The following is a 16,742-nucleotide window of genomic DNA, read 5'->3' on the forward strand; positions in this document are numbered from 1 at the left end:
GGTTAGTGATCCTGATTTACAGTCGGACGCATTTTGTGGTGAAAATAATTGACGCTATGAGGCTGCGTGATAGAATCATAGAATTGTAGAATGATAGCGCACAGAAATGATCTTATTGAATGGCGGAGCAGGCTCGAGGGGCCGATTGGCCTATTCCTGCTCCTATTTCTTATGTTCTTAGAAGGAAGCCATTTGGCCCATTGTGTCTGTGCTGGCTCTTTGATGGAGCTATTCAATTAGTCCCACTCCCTTGCTCTTTCCCCATAGTTCTACAAATTTTTCCACTTCAAGTATTTATCCAATTCCCTTTTGAAAGTTATTATTGAATCTGCTTCCACCACCCTTTCAGGCAGTGCATTCCAGATCATCCTAACTCGCTGTGAAAAATTTTTTTCCTCATGTCACCTCTAGTTCTTTAGCCAATTACCTTAAATTTGTGTCCTCTGGTTCTGCCACTGGAAACAGTTTCTCCTTATTTACTCTATCAAAACTCTTCATGATTTTGAACACCTCCATCAAACCTCCCCTTAACATTCTCTGCTGTAAGGAGAACAACCCCAGTTTCTCTAGTATCTCCACATAATTCAAGTCTTTCATCCCTGGTACCATTCTAGTAAATCTTCTCTGCACTCTCTCTAAGGTCTTGACATCCTTAAAGTGTGGAGCCCAGAATTGGCCACAATATTCCAGCTGGGGCCTAACAAGTGTTTTATAAAGGTTTTCAATAACTTCCTTGCTTTTGTACTCTATCCTTCTATTTATAAAGCCAAGGATCCCAAATGCCTTTTTAACAGTCTCCTCAACTTGTCCTGCCATCTTCAAAGACTTGTGTATGTACACACCCAGGTCTCTCTGTTCCTGCACCTCCTTTAAAATTGTACCATTTAGTTTATATTGCCTCTCCTCATTCTTCCTACCAAAATTAATCACTTTACACTTCTCTACATTAAATTTCATCGGCCATGTGTCTGCCCATTTCATCAGTCTGTCTATGTCCTCCTGAAGTCTGTTACTATCCTCCTGACTGTTTACTGCATTTCTGAGTTTCGTGTCATCTGCAGACTTTGAAATTATACCTTGAATACCCAAGTCCAGGTCATCAAAGAGCAGTTATCCAAACACCGACCCCTAGGGGACACCACTGTACACTTCTCTCCAGTCTCTCCATTACCCTCTGCTTTCTGTCCCTTAGCAATTTTCATATCCATGTTGCCACTACCCCTTTAATCCCATGGGCTTCAGTTTTGCTAACCAGTCTATTATGTGGTACTTTATCAAATGTCTTTTGAAAGTCCATATACACATCAACCGCACTATCCTCATCAACCCTCTCCGTTATTTCATTGAAGAACTCAATTAAGTTAGTCAAACACGATTTACCTTTAACAAATCTGTGCCGGCTTTCATTTATTAACCCATATTTTTCCAAGTGCAATTAATTTTGTCCTTGATTGATGTCTCTAAAGGTTTCTCCTCCGCCGCAGGGTGACTGGCCTGTAATTGCCGGATTTATCCCCCTCCCCTTTTTTGAACAGGGGTGTATCATTTGCAATTCTCCAGTCCTCTGGCATCATCCCCATATCTAAGGAGGATTGGAAGATTGTGGCCAGAGCCTCTGCAATTTCCACCCTTACTTCCCTCAGTAACCTGGCATGCATCCTATCTGGACCAGGTGACTTTTCTACTTTGAGCGCTGCCAACCTTTTAAGTTTTTTTTTTGTTTGTTCATGGGATGTGGGCGTCGCTGGCAAGGCCAGCATTTATTGCCCATCCCTAAGTACCTCCTCTTTGTCTATTTTTATCCTATCCAATTTCTCTATTACCTCCTACTTTATTGGGACATTGGCAGCATCTTCTTCTTTAGTGAAGACAGGTGCAAAGTACTCATTTAGTACCTTAGCCATGCTCTCTGCCTCCACAAGAAGATCTCCTTTTTGGTCTCTAATCGGCCCCACCCTTCTTTTGACTACCCTTTTACTATTTATATGTTAATAAAAGACTTTTGGATTCGCTTTTATGTTACCTGCTAATCTATTCTCACACTCTTTCTTTGCTCCTCTTATTTCCCTTTTCAGTTCTTCTCTGTACTTTCTGTATTTAGTTTGGTACTCTACTGAATTAAGAACCTGACATTATCATGAGCCTTCCTTTTTCTGTTCATTTTAATCTCTATATCTTTAGTCATCTAGGGAGCTCTAGCTTTTGATGCTCTCATTAAAGCTCCAAATGTTATTTAAATAGACCCTTCACTGGATCTTGTAGTTTTCTTGTCATTTCCATGCCAGCAGCACTGTTTGCCCATTTAAAACAGGCGCTGCTCTGTGTGGATGACCTGGCCTGTGGGAGTAGCTTTCTTCGAGGTATCACTTTTTGAGTTTTGGTTGGCAAGTTATTCTGGGGCTGAAATTCTGCAATGGGCAGCAAGGCGGTGCTAGTGCATTTGCACTGATGCATTTTACACTGTTGGGACTTTTCCAGGTTTTCCATTGTCCTGCTTTGCAAGCTTAGAGGCCGGGTAGTGCGGGGAAAAGCACGACTTCCTGGGTAGAAGTGTGGGTGTGCAGGCATAGCTCCTTAAAGCTGCATCTGCACTTCCAGTTGGCTGCAATTTTTGAAAATGGACATTTTCTGCTGTGTATTTTGTTGAGATAAGACAGTAGTCTCCTGATGTCTGTGGAAAAGGCTGGCAATGATTTAAAATAAATTTGGAAGCTTTATAAAGGCTGAAACAATATTTTAGCCTCAAATACAGCCACTTACTTTTAAGCATGCAGAAATACATAGATATAACACGTAAACAGACCATTAAGCACACCTGTGTCGGTGTTTACCCTCCACATGAGCAAAAAGTCCTGGTTGTGTTTACCCATCCTATTCCCATATCGTTTCTTCCCCTTTTCCTTCCAGGAATGCACAGAAGTTGGAAATACATAGAAGTTATACCACCCTTTAAATTTGAGCTACTGGCCAGATCTTGCATATTCCCCATTAGGCTAACTAATAGTGCAATGCCAAAGTTGTATTTATGTTAATTAGTTAGATGAGTTGGTCCTGCAAAATTAGGCACTGTCATTGGGGCTGGCAAAATGAAGGCTATCATTTTTAATTGCATTGATTCCTGATCCAACAAAGAGTGGATTTTGGTGAAAACAAAAGGTGAAGAATTGTCAAATCAGATCCTGAAATGATCTGGATGATGGATGGATGGCTTTATCCCATTCCTACATTTTTTTCTTTGATACTATTGGATCTCTCTTAATACAGTTCAAGGTAAATCGGAAGATATATTATTTTTGAAGATGGGAGTCTCTGCAGAATGGTGTCAGCAGGAACCGACTCTCTTTATATAATTTTTTAGGATTGTTTTGCATCTAAAACGAAGTGTAATTCTTGGAAGTATGACGCCTAAAGTGTGACAGACTCAAAAATTACATATACAGAGGTAGATAGATGGCAGGTTAATTAATATTGTAATTTAAACAACTCAGCTTCCACATCTAAGCTCTAGCAACACAGTTCAAATAAGTCATAATACTGAGGAATACTGAAGAACCTAGGGAAGGTTACTATTATTACTACAACAACACAACTCTCATTTATACAGCGCCTTTAATGTAGTAAAACGTTGCAAGGCGCTTCACAAGAGCGTTGTCAAACACCGAGCCATATAAGGAGATATTAGGATAGGTGACCAAAAGCTTGGTCAAAGAGGTAGGTTTTAAGGAATGACTTAAAGGAGGAGAGAGAGGTAGAGAGGCGACGAGGTTTAGAGAGGGAATTCCAGAGCTTAGGGCCTATCTTGTGATAGGCCTGTGATAGGGACTGGGCAAAGCCCAATGCAACAGAGATATATCAAGTGCTTCTGCTTAAAGGGAGGTACTACTAAAGATTCGGGGTGGGGGGGGGGGGGCGGTGGGCCGGCACCCATACTGATTTTTAAAAATAAAAGAAACTAGTAAATATAACAAAATTAATGAAATACTAAATTATGGTTGGAGGAAATCAAACAAAAAATTCCATCTTGTGCCCATTAGTCACAGAAGGCATCCAGTAAATTGATGGACACAAACCGAAGCTGTAAAAATAGGCATTTATCTTATGTTCTTGACCTGTGGGTAGCAGACTTTTACAGGAACAGACCACATGTAGATCCTCTGATCTGCTCAGCCTCAGTTTGAGGTGACTTAAAATAAAAAAAAGGTAGGGGATAAAACACGCCAAAAGTTTAAAAGCAGCCCCTTCAAAAAATGGAAAAGAGGTTGCAGGCTTTGGCACGTGCCACACACACTTCTCGTCACAAAATAGAGCAATTGTGGGAGGAATTTATAGCAAACTATTAGAGCGTCAGGGCTGTGGAATATTCTCTACCCTAACAATTAACAACAACTTGCATTTATATAGCACCTTTTAATGTAGAAAATGTCCCAAGGTGCTTCATAGAGGAGACGTACTGAATGATGTGCCCCAGGGATCATTGTTGGGCCCCTACAATACTTAATGCACATAAACCACCTGGATTTAGAAACAAAATATATTTCTGTAAAATTTGGGAATTATACTAAGCCTTGAAAGGTAGTTAAGTGTGATGAGGTGGCCAAGAAACCATGTAAGGACCTGGTCAAAATTTGCAAGTGGGCAGAACAATGGCAAGGTATTACACATTGGAAAAAGGAATGGGAGACGCACTTATGTTGATGTTGAAGTAGCTATGGGAAAGATTAAAAGAGATCTGGGAGTGATGGTAGGCTCAACACTTCGAATGTCCAATATTAAGGAGCAGCAATCAATAAAAAACAAACAGAATGCTGAACTTTATTGCAGAATTAGTACAGTTTAAATCATTGTCCACACCATTAATTTGATTGAGTTTTTTGAAGGGGTAACCAAGAAGATAGATGAGGGCTGTGCAGTAGACGTGGTCTACATGGACTTCAGCAAAGCCTTTGACAAGGCACCGCAAGGTAGGTTGTTACATAAGGTTAAATCTCATGGGATCCAAGGTGAGGTAGCCAATTGGATACAAAATTGGCTTGACGACAGAAGACAGAGGGTGGTTGTAGAGGGTTGTTTTTCAAACTGGAGGCCTGTGTCCAGCGGTGTGCCTCAGGGATCGGTGCTGGGTCCACTGTTATTTGTTATTTATATTAATGATTTGGATGAGAATTTAGGAGGCATGGTTAGTAAGTTTGCAGATGACACCAAGATTGGTGGCATTGTGGACAGTGAAGAAGGTTATCTAGGATTGCAACGGGACCTTGATAAATTGGGCCAGTGGGCCGATGAATGGCAGATGGAGTTTAATTTAGATAAATGTGAGGTGATGCATTTTGGTAGATCGAATCGGGCCAGGACCTACTCCGTTAATGGTAGGGCGTTGGGGAGAGTTATAGAACAAAGAGATCTAGGAGTACAGGTTCATAGCTCCTTGAAAGTGGAGTCACAGGTGGATAGGGTGGTGAAGAAGGCATGCTTGGTTTCATTGGTCAGAACATTGAATACAGGAGTTGGGATGTCTTGTTGAAGTTGTACAGGACATTAGTAAGGCCACACTTGGAATACTGTGTACAGTTCTGGTCACCCTATTATAGAAAGGATATTATTAAACTAGAAAGAGTGCAGAAAAGATTTACTAGGATGCTACCGGGACTTGATGGTTTGACTTATAGGGAGAGGTTGGATAGACTGAGACTTTTTTCCCTGGAGCGTAGGAGGTTAAGGGGTGATCTTATAGAAGTCTATAAAATAATGAGGGGCATAGATAAGGTAGATAGTCAAAATCTTTTCCCAAAGGTAGGGGAGTCTATAACGAGGGGGCATAGATTTAAGGTGAGAGGGGAGAGATACAAAAGGGTCCAGAGGGGCAATTTTTTCACTCAAAGGGTGGTGAGTGTCTGGAACGAGCTGCCAGAGGCAGTAGTAGAGGCGGGTACAATTTTGTGTTTTAAAAAGCATTTGGACAGTTACATGGGTAAGATGGGTATAGAGGGATATGGGCCAAGTGCAGGCAATTGGGACTAGCTTAGTGGTATAAACTGGGCGACATGGACATGTTGGGCCAAAGGGCCTGTTTCCATGTTGTAACTTCTATGATTCTGTGATTCTATGAAACTGGCTCTGGTCAGGCCACACTTTTGAGTATTCTGTTCAGTATTGGTCGCCAAGGGAAACATCCTAGTACTGGAGGTGGTGCAGATCTTTTATGTCAGAAGACTGAGTTATGAGCATTGGCTAAAAAAGTATGACTTTTCAGCCTTGAAAGGAGGTGAGTGAGAGAAACAAGATAGTAAGCAGAATGGAAAAGGTAAATCCAAAGCACTATTTTAAGTTAAACTGTGATTGCAGAACAAAGGGAAAGAAAGAACTTGAATTTATGTGGCACCTTTTATGTCCTCCGGACATCCCAAAGCACTTTACAGTCAATGAGATGAATGACCTGTTAATCTGTTTTTGGTGGTGTTGGTTGAGGGCTAACTGATGGCCAGGAAGAGGCATAGGTAAACTGGTAAAAGGTGTGTTAAGGACAGATGTCAGAAAGCACTTCTTTGCACAAAGATTAATGAATAACTGGAATGGTCTTTCTGTTAGGATAGTGGAAGCAAAACTCTGGAATCATTCAAGAAACCATTAGATGCTATGATGGTGGAAATGTAGATTTAAATGGAAGAATGAGCTTGATGGGCCTAATGGCATCCCTCACCTGCATTTCTTTTTACCATCTTGTGAGCAAAGATGCACCTTTGCTGCCTTCCATCTTGGAAGAGTTTTGGACAAGTCGGAATTTATGGAGGAGAATGGAAGACCAGCAAAGAGGGCATTGGAATAGTCGAATCTGGAATTAACATAGTCGTGTATAAGGGTTTTAGCGGTGGAGCGGCTGAGGTAGGGATGGAGGTAGGTGGTGCTGGTGTCTTATTGATGGATAGTATGTGTGGTTTGAAGCACATCTAAAGATTGAACAGTACGCCAAGATTGTGTACGGTCCGGTTCAACCTGATAGATTGACTGGGGAGGGGGATGGAACCAGCAGCAAGGGAGCACGTTTTGTGGTGGGGACCAACCTTGGCTTTGGTCATCCATGTGTTAGCCTGTAGGAAGTTGTGACTTATCCGGGATTTGATGTCATTTAGGTGGACTAATTGTATAAAAGCAGCCAGGCGACGTGGTGGAGTAGCAAAGCTGTGTGTCATCAGCATTCATGTGGCAGGTAACCCGTACCTGCGGATGATACCACCAAAAGGCAGCATATAAACCAAGAGGAGGAGGGGGCTGAAGGTGGATCCTTGGGGTACTCCAGAGGTGACAGTGCAGGAATGGAAGAGTAACCATTGCTGGAGATGCTCTGGCTGCGTGTGGATATATAGGAATGGAACCATGCAAGGACAGTAGCACAGAGCTGGACACTGGAGTAGAGGCATTGGAGGAGGATGGTGTCATTAACCATATCAGAAATCATTGATCGGTCTAGGAGCACAAGGAGGGATAAAGCAGCATAATCAAAGTCACAGGATGTCATTCAAAATTTTGGCGAGAGGTGGAAGCCAAATTGAAGTGGCTCAAACTGATTTTTGGGAGGGATGGGGATCTCCCTGCATCACCACCAGGGCTTGAATGTTTCCCTTGTGTCTTATTGATAATATAGGAAATATTACTCAAGGTGTGGCTTGAGCAGAGCACTGTACTGATTAAACAGTATAGTTCAGCGCACTATTTGTTTTGTTGAATCTTGCCCTATAGTGACTGGATATGTTAAGTGCTGATTCTGCTAACACCCCCATAACTCTTTCTGGCTGCTCCCAAAAAAATAGACATGGTCTAGAACATTAAATTGAGAAAAGCTAGGCTTTAATTGTATTCTGCAAGTCTTTCTTTGAAAGTAAGAATGCAGAGAACTTGTCTGAGGTGCACTTTCCTTCTCTGATGTAAACAGTTGAAATGCACAATAGCGTGTTTAACAGTGCTTTAAAATTCAAACCCAACTACATAATAAAACAAATTGTTTTGTTACACAGGCTGAAAAAGTGCTAAATAATTTTTTTGCCAAGGAGGAGACAGGTAACTTATTTGATTTAAAAAGGGAACTGGAGGGTTATTACAGAGGTAAGTTGTAACATTTTTCACGTTACTACCAGCATGGTTGCTGAACAGCTGTGCAACTTTAAGGTAAATAAATCTCAGGTGCTGGATAAGATGCAGCGAGGATCCTTAAAGAAATAAGGGAGGAAATTGCAGGAGCTCCAGCACAAATCTTCCAGAAATCACTGAATACTGGAGAGGTGCCTGGGGACTGGAGAAAGGAAGATTTTATTTTCAATAAAGATTCCAAAAGTGACCTAGGAAACTACAGACCAGTGAATTTGACTCCCAATGTGGGTAAAGTTATGGAACTCTTAGCAAAGAAAAATCATAGAGCATATGGATGGAAATAAAATCATAAAATATAGCCAATATGGGTTCAAGAAGGAGAGGTCTTGTCAATCCAACTTACTGGTTTTCTTTGAAGGTGTGACAGAGGAGCTTGATAGGGGTAAGGCAGTTAATGTGGTGTACTAGGATTTCAGTAAGGCCTTTGATATAGTCCCTCTGAAAAGGTTAGTACTGAAAATAAAGTGGGAATCAGTGGAAATATTTTACAATGGGTAAGTGATTGGTTGCCTGATAGAACCCACAGATTGGTGGTACAGTGTTTGTCATCAGCCTGTGAGAATGTTACCAGTGAGATCCCACAGGGGTTTGGTTTGGGACCTCTTTTGTTTAATTTCTTCATTAAATAACCTGGAGCTAGGAGTCACAAGCACAGTGGCCAAATTTGCAGATGATACAAAACTAATGAAGGGATAGACTCCAGAGCTGAACAGGATAAGTTACAGGAGGATTTGAATATACTTGGGAATTGAGCAGGCAGGTGGCAGATGAAATTCAACGTAGAGAAATGCAAAGTGCTTCACATGGGGACAAAAATCCAGGAACAGACTATTACTTAAATGGAAAGAAAATAGTATGCATGGAAAATGAAAGTTCTGGTTGACAATAAATTGAAGCTATCACAACAATGCTCGATGGTACTGAGTAAAGCAAATCAGATGTTGGGATGTATTAAAAGGTAAATATTGAGTGGAAATAGTGAGGTAATCCTGTCACGTTACATATCATCGGTGCCACTGTACCTGGAGTCCTGTGTATAGTTCTGATCGCCTTGTACAAAAAGGATACTGCAGCTATTGAAAGGATACAGAAGAGAGCAACTAGAATGATTGAGGGGACAGAGGGATTGGATTATGAGGAGCAATTATGTAAGTTGGGCATGTTCTCACTGGAAAGAGAAGGTTGAGAGATGATATGATTTCTGTTTTTAAGATTCTAAAGGGATTAGATAATGTAGACCATGATGAGATGTTTCACCTTTTCCAGAACAGTAGAACCAGAGGACATGGCCTCTGCATGAAGGGGGTAAATTCAAAACCAATCAGTGGAAAACGTGAGCAAGTGTTAAATTTGTGAAACAGGTTCCCGACGGAGACGGTGGAAGCAGTTAGTATTGATTCATTCAGATGCAAATTAGATAGATTTATTTCAGAATATGAGTAATTTGAGACATGACATATGGTAAGTGTAGCATGCTTGGGAAGAACAGGTGAGTTTGGACCTATGGTTCCCAAAGCTTTCCAACATTGGGGTTTTCCTCGCCTTATGCCTGGGTCTGTTATAGACTAATTGATGGAGATTGATTGCTATGATTAGTCAACAACTACATTATCATTGTATCATGTGAGAGTGACTGCCCTTGACATCAAGGCAGCATTTGACCGAGTGTGGCACCAAGGAGCCCTCGTAAAATTGAAGTCAATGGGAATCAGGGGGAAAACTCTCCAGTGGCTGGAGTCATACCTAGCACAAAGGAAGATGGCAGTGGTTGTTGGAGGCCAAGCATCTCAGCCCCAGGGCATTGCTGCAGGAGTTCCTCAGGGCAGTGTCCTAGGCCCAACCATCTTCAGCTGCTTCATCAATGACCTTCCCTCCATCATAAGGTCAGAAATGGGGATGTTCGCTGATGACTGCACAGTGTTCAGTTCCATTCGCAACCCCTCAGATAATGAAGCAGTCCGAGCCCGCATGCAGCAAGACCTGGACAACATCCAGGCTTGGGCTGATAAGTGGCAAGTAACATTCGCGCCAGATAAGTGCCAGGCAATGACCAGCTCCAACAAGAGAGAGTCTAACCACCTCCCCTTGACATTCAACGGCATTACCATCGCCGAATCCCCCACCATCAACATCCTGGGGGTCACCATTGACCAGAAACTTAACTGGACCAGCCATATAAATACTGTGGCTACGAGAGCAGGTCAGAGGCTGGGTATTCTGCGGCGAGTGACTCACCTCCTGACTCCCCAAAGCCTTTCCACCATCTACAAGGCACAAGTCAGGAGTGTGATGGAATACTCTCCACTTGCCTGGATGAGTGCAGCTCCAACAACACTCAAGAAGCTCGACACCATCCAAGATAAAGCAGCCTGCTTGATTGGCACCCCATCCACCACCCTAAACATTCACTCCCTTCACCACCGGCGCACTGTGGCTGCAGTGTGCACCATCCACAGGATGCACTGCAGCAACTCGCCAAGGCTTCTTCGACAGCACCTCCCAAACCCGCGACCTCTACCACCTAGAAGGACAAGGGCAGCAGGCGCATGGGAACAACACCACCTGCACGTTCCCCTCCAAGTCACACACCATCCCGACTTGGAAATATATCGCCGTTCCTTCATTGTCGCTGGGTCAAAATCCTGGAACTCCCTTCCTAACAGCACTGTGGGAGAACCGTCACCACACGGACTGCAGCGGTTCAAGAAGGCGGCTCACCACCACCTTCTCAAGGGCAATTAGCGATGGGCAATAAATGCCGGCCTTGCCAGCGACGCCCACATCCCGTGAACGAATAAAAAAAAAATGTGACTACCAGGATGGTAGAAGGCGAACTAGATGGACCTTGGTCTTTTTTCATCTGGCAATTCCTATGTTCTTATGCTCTACCAGCAGTACTCAACTGTTTTGATATTTGGCTACAGTGGCCAGCTTCAAAATATTTAAGACTTCATTTATTTCTGAAGCTTTTGCTTCTGCACTATTTCTGTTTATATTTGCCACAGAATGAACAAATGGAAAATTGATTTTAAAAATATTTTTGTTTGAATTTTTGCGCTCTTCAAGGTGAGAGGATCTTAGTGCTGGGAAATGGACATGGGTACCCAGTGTCAGCCTCAAATATTTCCAGGTCAGGCAGAGTAAAACTCCATTTGCTCTGTCCTAACAATGTTCTAACTTTAAAAGAGCATCTCTTTCTTTACCAGTGATATTTCCATTTCCCAAACAGCAATCCAATGACCTTGCTTAGTGACACTGCCAAAGTAGAGGCAGTTATGTGCTATGGGCCCAATAGGAACTGGGTTGATGCTGCCCAAGATCAATTTACATAGGACCTGAGAATGAAAAGTCAGAGAAGGCATTTAACACATTAGTCAGAACTGGATTCAGATCCAGCTCCTAGAGCTGGAAAACCAGTGTCTCACCAGCTGTACAAATGCATCTCTTTAACTGTTGTAATGTTTTACAGTCGCAGCAGCTCATTAGCATCATCTTTACCTGAGCATTTGTGAAAATTAACCAACAATTAATCAACAAAGTAGTGTCTTTTGTGTTGTGTTTTTAATTTTGTTTTTTTTAAAATTCTGACCTAACACTAGATAATTGTTCTACATAATCTATTAAAATCAATTAGATTTTATGTTAGTTCAACATTTTCTGTGATTTTAAAATGTATTTTAGTTCTTGTAATTATAATTTAAAAAAAAAGATATGTCATATTAAAAAGAGAATGTTACATTTGCAATTTGTCCACAGACATGAGGGATTGGGTGGCCTTCCACTTGGTTATAAACTTCTATCAACCGTATGAAACATTAAGATAATTCATAAACTTGGTAGTTCTGCAGAATAAAAATTATAAATGTATAACAAACAGAGATAGTAGAACTTCTATTTTAAAGAGCATTCCTACACCATGTTTTCTGAGTGTGGCATTATTCTGCCTGAAAGGATCTCTTTTAATATACAGCCGCAGAATCAGTGAGTGAAGCACAACATTGTTGTCAAACTAGACTCTCAAATTAAGACGAGTGGAATTTGTCTGTTGCAGACCTCATTTCAACTGAAAATGCCACCAGTTGTTCATTTCTACTTCTAGGCTACAACAGTAAGTGAAAGGTCAGAGTACATGTCTCTGAGCATTACTGGAACATCTACCTGTTTGCCTTCTAAACCAACACAGTCATGTAATGTTAATTTTTAAAAAGTTGTGTGGTTAAATGGAACGACTGTCACAGGTGGAATGGGGGTTTACACTAATTCAAATACTATTTGCTCCATGCTGCTATGCCATAATGTCTAGAAATGGACTATAAATAGCTAAATTATTTTTCCCAGTACAGTACTTGAGAATTTTCTAATCTTTCATAATTTGCTTTATTACATTTACTTGAACCATAGCAGATTAGCTGCAAATTATATTCACCAGCAACCACTGAAAACCCAACACATTTTGTTTTGCTCATTTCTATTTGAGTATTTTCTGTTTGTAATGATCATGTATAGGAATGGAACAGTTTTCCATTTTACACAGTATTCTTGTTGTCAGGTATACTGTAGCAATTACCAAACTTCTACCGCTTTGCTCTTGACAATGCTTAAACTCCAGCTTCATAGAAGTCCCTCCAGATTGCTTGACAAAGTGCCTAAACGTTAACCTCAAGCAAGAACTCCGTCTGCATTACCCTATGATGTGCCTAATTCGCAACTTCAGAAATACCTCTACATTACCCTGATAATGTGCCTAATCCCAAACCTCACAACTCCTTCTGTATTATCCCGATGTCGCCAACCTCAGAATAGAGTTCCTACTGCTCCTGAACGCAGTGTCTGAACTTTAATGTTAGAAGTCTTCCTATTGGACTTAGTATAAGTTGTGCCAAATTTTAAAACTGTTTCAGCTGGGACTTTGATGCTAAATAAATTTAGTTCACTTACGACATAGGAACAGGAGTAGGCCATTCAGCCCCTTGTGCCTGCTCCGCCATTTGACGAAATCATGGCTGATCTGTGATCTAACTCCATATACCTGCCTTTGGCCCATATCCCTTAATACCTTTGGTTGCCAAAAAGCTATCTATCTCAGATTTAAATTTAGCAATTGAGCTAGTATCAATTGCTGTTTGCGGAAGAGAGTTCCAAACTTCTACCACCCTTTGTGTGTAGAAATGTTTTCTAATCTCGCTCCTGAAAGGTCTGGCTCTAATTTTTAGACTATGCCCCCTACTCCTAGAATCCCCAACCAGCGGAAATGGTTTCTCTCTATCCACCCTACCTGTTCCCCTTAATATCTTATAAACTTCGATCAGATCACCCCTTAACCTTCTAAACTCTAGAGAATACAACCCCAATTTGTGTAATCTCTCCTCGTAACTTAACCCTTGAAGTCCAGGTATCATTCTAGTAAACCTACGCTGCACTCCCTCCAAGGCCAATATGTCCTTCCGAAGGTGCGGTGCCCAGAACTGCTCACAGTACTCCAGGTGCGGTCTAACCAGGGTTTTGTATAGCTGCAGCATAACTTCTGCCCCCTTGTACTCCAGTCCTCTAGATATAAAGGCCAACATTCCATTAGCCTTATTGATTATTTTCTGCACCTGTTCATGACACTTCAATGATCTATGTACCTGAACCCCTAAGTCCCTTTGGACATCAACCCGACAGCCATCTTTCTAGGCAATCCCTTTTTCAAGTCCCAGAGGGGAAAAAATAATGTTTTAATCTAATATGTCATCGAGGCACTTCAGAAAAAAAATGAATATGCTTTTGCAATTACTGCTCCTTCTGTAAACCCAAAGAAACAAATTCCTAAGAATAGACAAAATGACCCATAAAATAACAAAAGACTTGCTTCAGAGCAATTCACTTAAGGCTCCATTAGCAAAAATATTAATGTAAACCAGTGTCCATGCAACATTTTTGATGGAATAGTGCTTAATTAAAACTATTTTGTATCTAAATTCTTAATATTATAAATAACAAATCACAAGGTTCAAATTGAAATCTCCATAATTAAAATTCTGCATTTTTTTTAAAACGGCACTTTTACTATTTCAGTTGAGCTCCTTTAGTGATCAAATGCATAATGCAGGGTACTGACAAGTATAGGGAGATTCTCTATATTCATTATATGGTGCGGTTTGATACTTTGATCAGCAGTTTGTTCTAAATGAACGTGAAACCCTGTACAATTATATAACTTGAATCTTTTCTTTTGCTTTTAATTTATTTTTTCCCCATTTTCCCTTTAGTGTATTCCATTTTTTCTCGAGTGAATTCTGATCGGAATGTTTATCCATCTTCTGGAGTCCTTTTTGTCCATGTTTTGGAGAGAGAGTACTTTGAAGGGGAATTTCCTCCCTACTCAGTGAAACTTGGTAAGTGCGCTCTGCTAATCCAGCTCAGTTACCTTGTGCTTACAGTAGATTTGTTTAAACACTGTTTCAACATTGTTTTTTGTTGGCTTGATAAAAATGTTGAAGTGGAACATACTGTTACAAATTAGCTGAGCAAGTACTTTGCCGAAGAACATGTCCAGTGGGGGCACAGAAGCAGTTTTTAGCTGCGCAAATAGAGTATCAAGGTTTTGCAGATGCTAACCTTGGGGCAGGAATCTACATTTTTTGTGACTGCTAAATTTTGTTTGCATTGTATGTTGCTGTACAAATTATTTTTAGACTTGTTTTTTTTGTTTTCTGTAATATGCTAAAATTCACAGCTTCACAGCTCATTGAGATGGGCTGAGTTGAGACCGATTAAAATTATGCACTTAGTTGGTTTGCAAGAGCCCTTTGCAAATGTGCTGCATAATGTGTGGGATTAAATTGCAAGGGCTTTGGCTATAAACTTCTTAAATGATAAAAATGGTCTACGAATGTTGGATTAAGGGTGTCAATTTCAGGAAAGTAAATGCGGGAGCCTGTTCTCAGCATTTCCATTGACACAGCATTTCACAGTTCACAGTGGGGCTCAGTGGGTTTGGCATCCAAAGATAGAAAGAAAATGAGAGAGTGACACACACAGGTTGTTCTTCCTAGAAAGGAATTGTAAAAATAGGTAATGTAAAAATCAGGGAAATGTGCAGGCCCAAAAATATCTAATCCTGTGTTAAGATTTTATAATGCCTGTATGACACTTAGTAATGCCTGATTAACACCTATGTACCACTTATTTATTATTACTTTTAATGATGATGTAACAGGTGACGCCATAACAGATAATGCATGCTTATCTATACTTCTCCAACCACCATTAGGTGGTGGCTGCTACTGTTATCAGTACAAACTCTGAGCTGGTCTCAGTATGCTTCCTTACTGCGAGTTCCAAGTTGAAGGTATTTTCCATTCTTGCCTTGATTTATAATTAATTGGATGTTGCTATTTTATATTTTAGGTTAATGTTGTATCTATCGAAAAATTAATTTTCCCCACTGCTGTGATAAAATAAATAAATTAATGACCGTGCCTCCAATGCAACTGCTGGCTGCTACTCCACATTTAAAAATAATTAATCTATAAAAATCCACTTTTTTTTCCTGGCCAATGGGTCATGAAATAGTAACCATATGAATTTTGAGTTCCTATATAAGCAGAGGGATGTTATGTTATACTCCTTTATTCATTTCAAATGATCATATTTAGGGTAGCTCAGTGATGTGGAGCTGGGCTAGAAGTAGGTTGAAGTTCTGGTACGCCCAGTTCTGGATTTGTGCCTAGTTGAGGAAAGAACTGAACAAAGGTTGTGGCATCTTCCAGCAGGAGGGAGGGCAGATCAGAGTGCAGATTCATGCCGGAGCATCGCTGGTGCTTTCAAGTAGCTGATGGGGACATTGGCAGCAAGGGAGCGTGTTATATACTCTGTTGATAATTCAGATCCCATAGATTATCAGGCTAACTCTGATGTTAGAATTATAGTCAATAAAAACCTACTGGGCTGCTCAGTGCAGTACTAAACCACACAGGCCAGGAAGATCCCAAGCTCGGTCTGCAGCGTGTGTTGAGTTTGCTGATCTCAACTGGGGCAGCAATTGGGGTGCGGTAGTTGCCTCTGTATCTTGAGTAAGGGAAGGGGAAAAATCAGCAATAGTGCCTGCTAGAAAATGTGTGAGTGTGGATGTTGAGTGAGGACAGGATGGGTTTGGCTAATAAATAAAAATAAAAACAGAAAATGCAGGAAATACTCAAAGTCAGGCAGTATCTGTGGAGAAAGACACAGACTTAACATTTCAGGTCGATGACCCTTTGTCAGAACTGGAAGAAATTGAAGATTATACAGTTTTTAAGCAATTACAGAGCCAGGGAAAGGTGGGGGTGGGGGGAGAGGAAGGGGAGGAGAAGAAAGAACAAAAGGGAAGGTCTGTGATAGGGTGGAGGGCAGGAGTGATTAAATGACAAAAGGGATGATGGTGCAAGGCAAGGAGGATGATAACGGGACAAGTAAAGAAACAAAGGATGGGTCCAGAGGAGCTGTAAATAGCAATATCAGAACCATCACCAGCACCTACTGTCTGAAAAAATGGGAGCAGTGGTTATGATCTGAAGTTATTGAAGTCATTGTTGAGTCCAGAAGGTTGTAAAGTGCCTAATTGAAAGATGAAATGA

The 16,742-nt window shown here is 41.0% G+C and overlaps 1 protein-coding gene across 3 annotated transcripts in view; it reads left to right on the plus strand.

The window, feature by feature from the left end:
* The window catches only part of sgce (sarcoglycan, epsilon), a 66,159-nt gene that overhangs the window by 12,268 nt on the left and 37,149 nt on the right, over nt 1-16,742 (plus strand). For all 3 annotated transcript variants that reach the window (XM_068004405.1, XM_068004389.1, XM_068004397.1), the window contains exon 2: nt 14,394-14,519. In XM_068004405.1, coding sequence (XP_067860506.1) covers nt 14,394-14,519 — 126 coding nt within the window. The remainder of the gene's footprint in view (nt 1-14,393; nt 14,520-16,742) is intronic.

Source organism: Heptranchias perlo, chromosome 2 (genome assembly GCF_035084215.1).
Source record: "Heptranchias perlo isolate sHepPer1 chromosome 2, sHepPer1.hap1, whole genome shotgun sequence".
NCBI lineage: Eukaryota > Metazoa > Chordata > Chondrichthyes > Hexanchiformes > Hexanchidae > Heptranchias > Heptranchias perlo.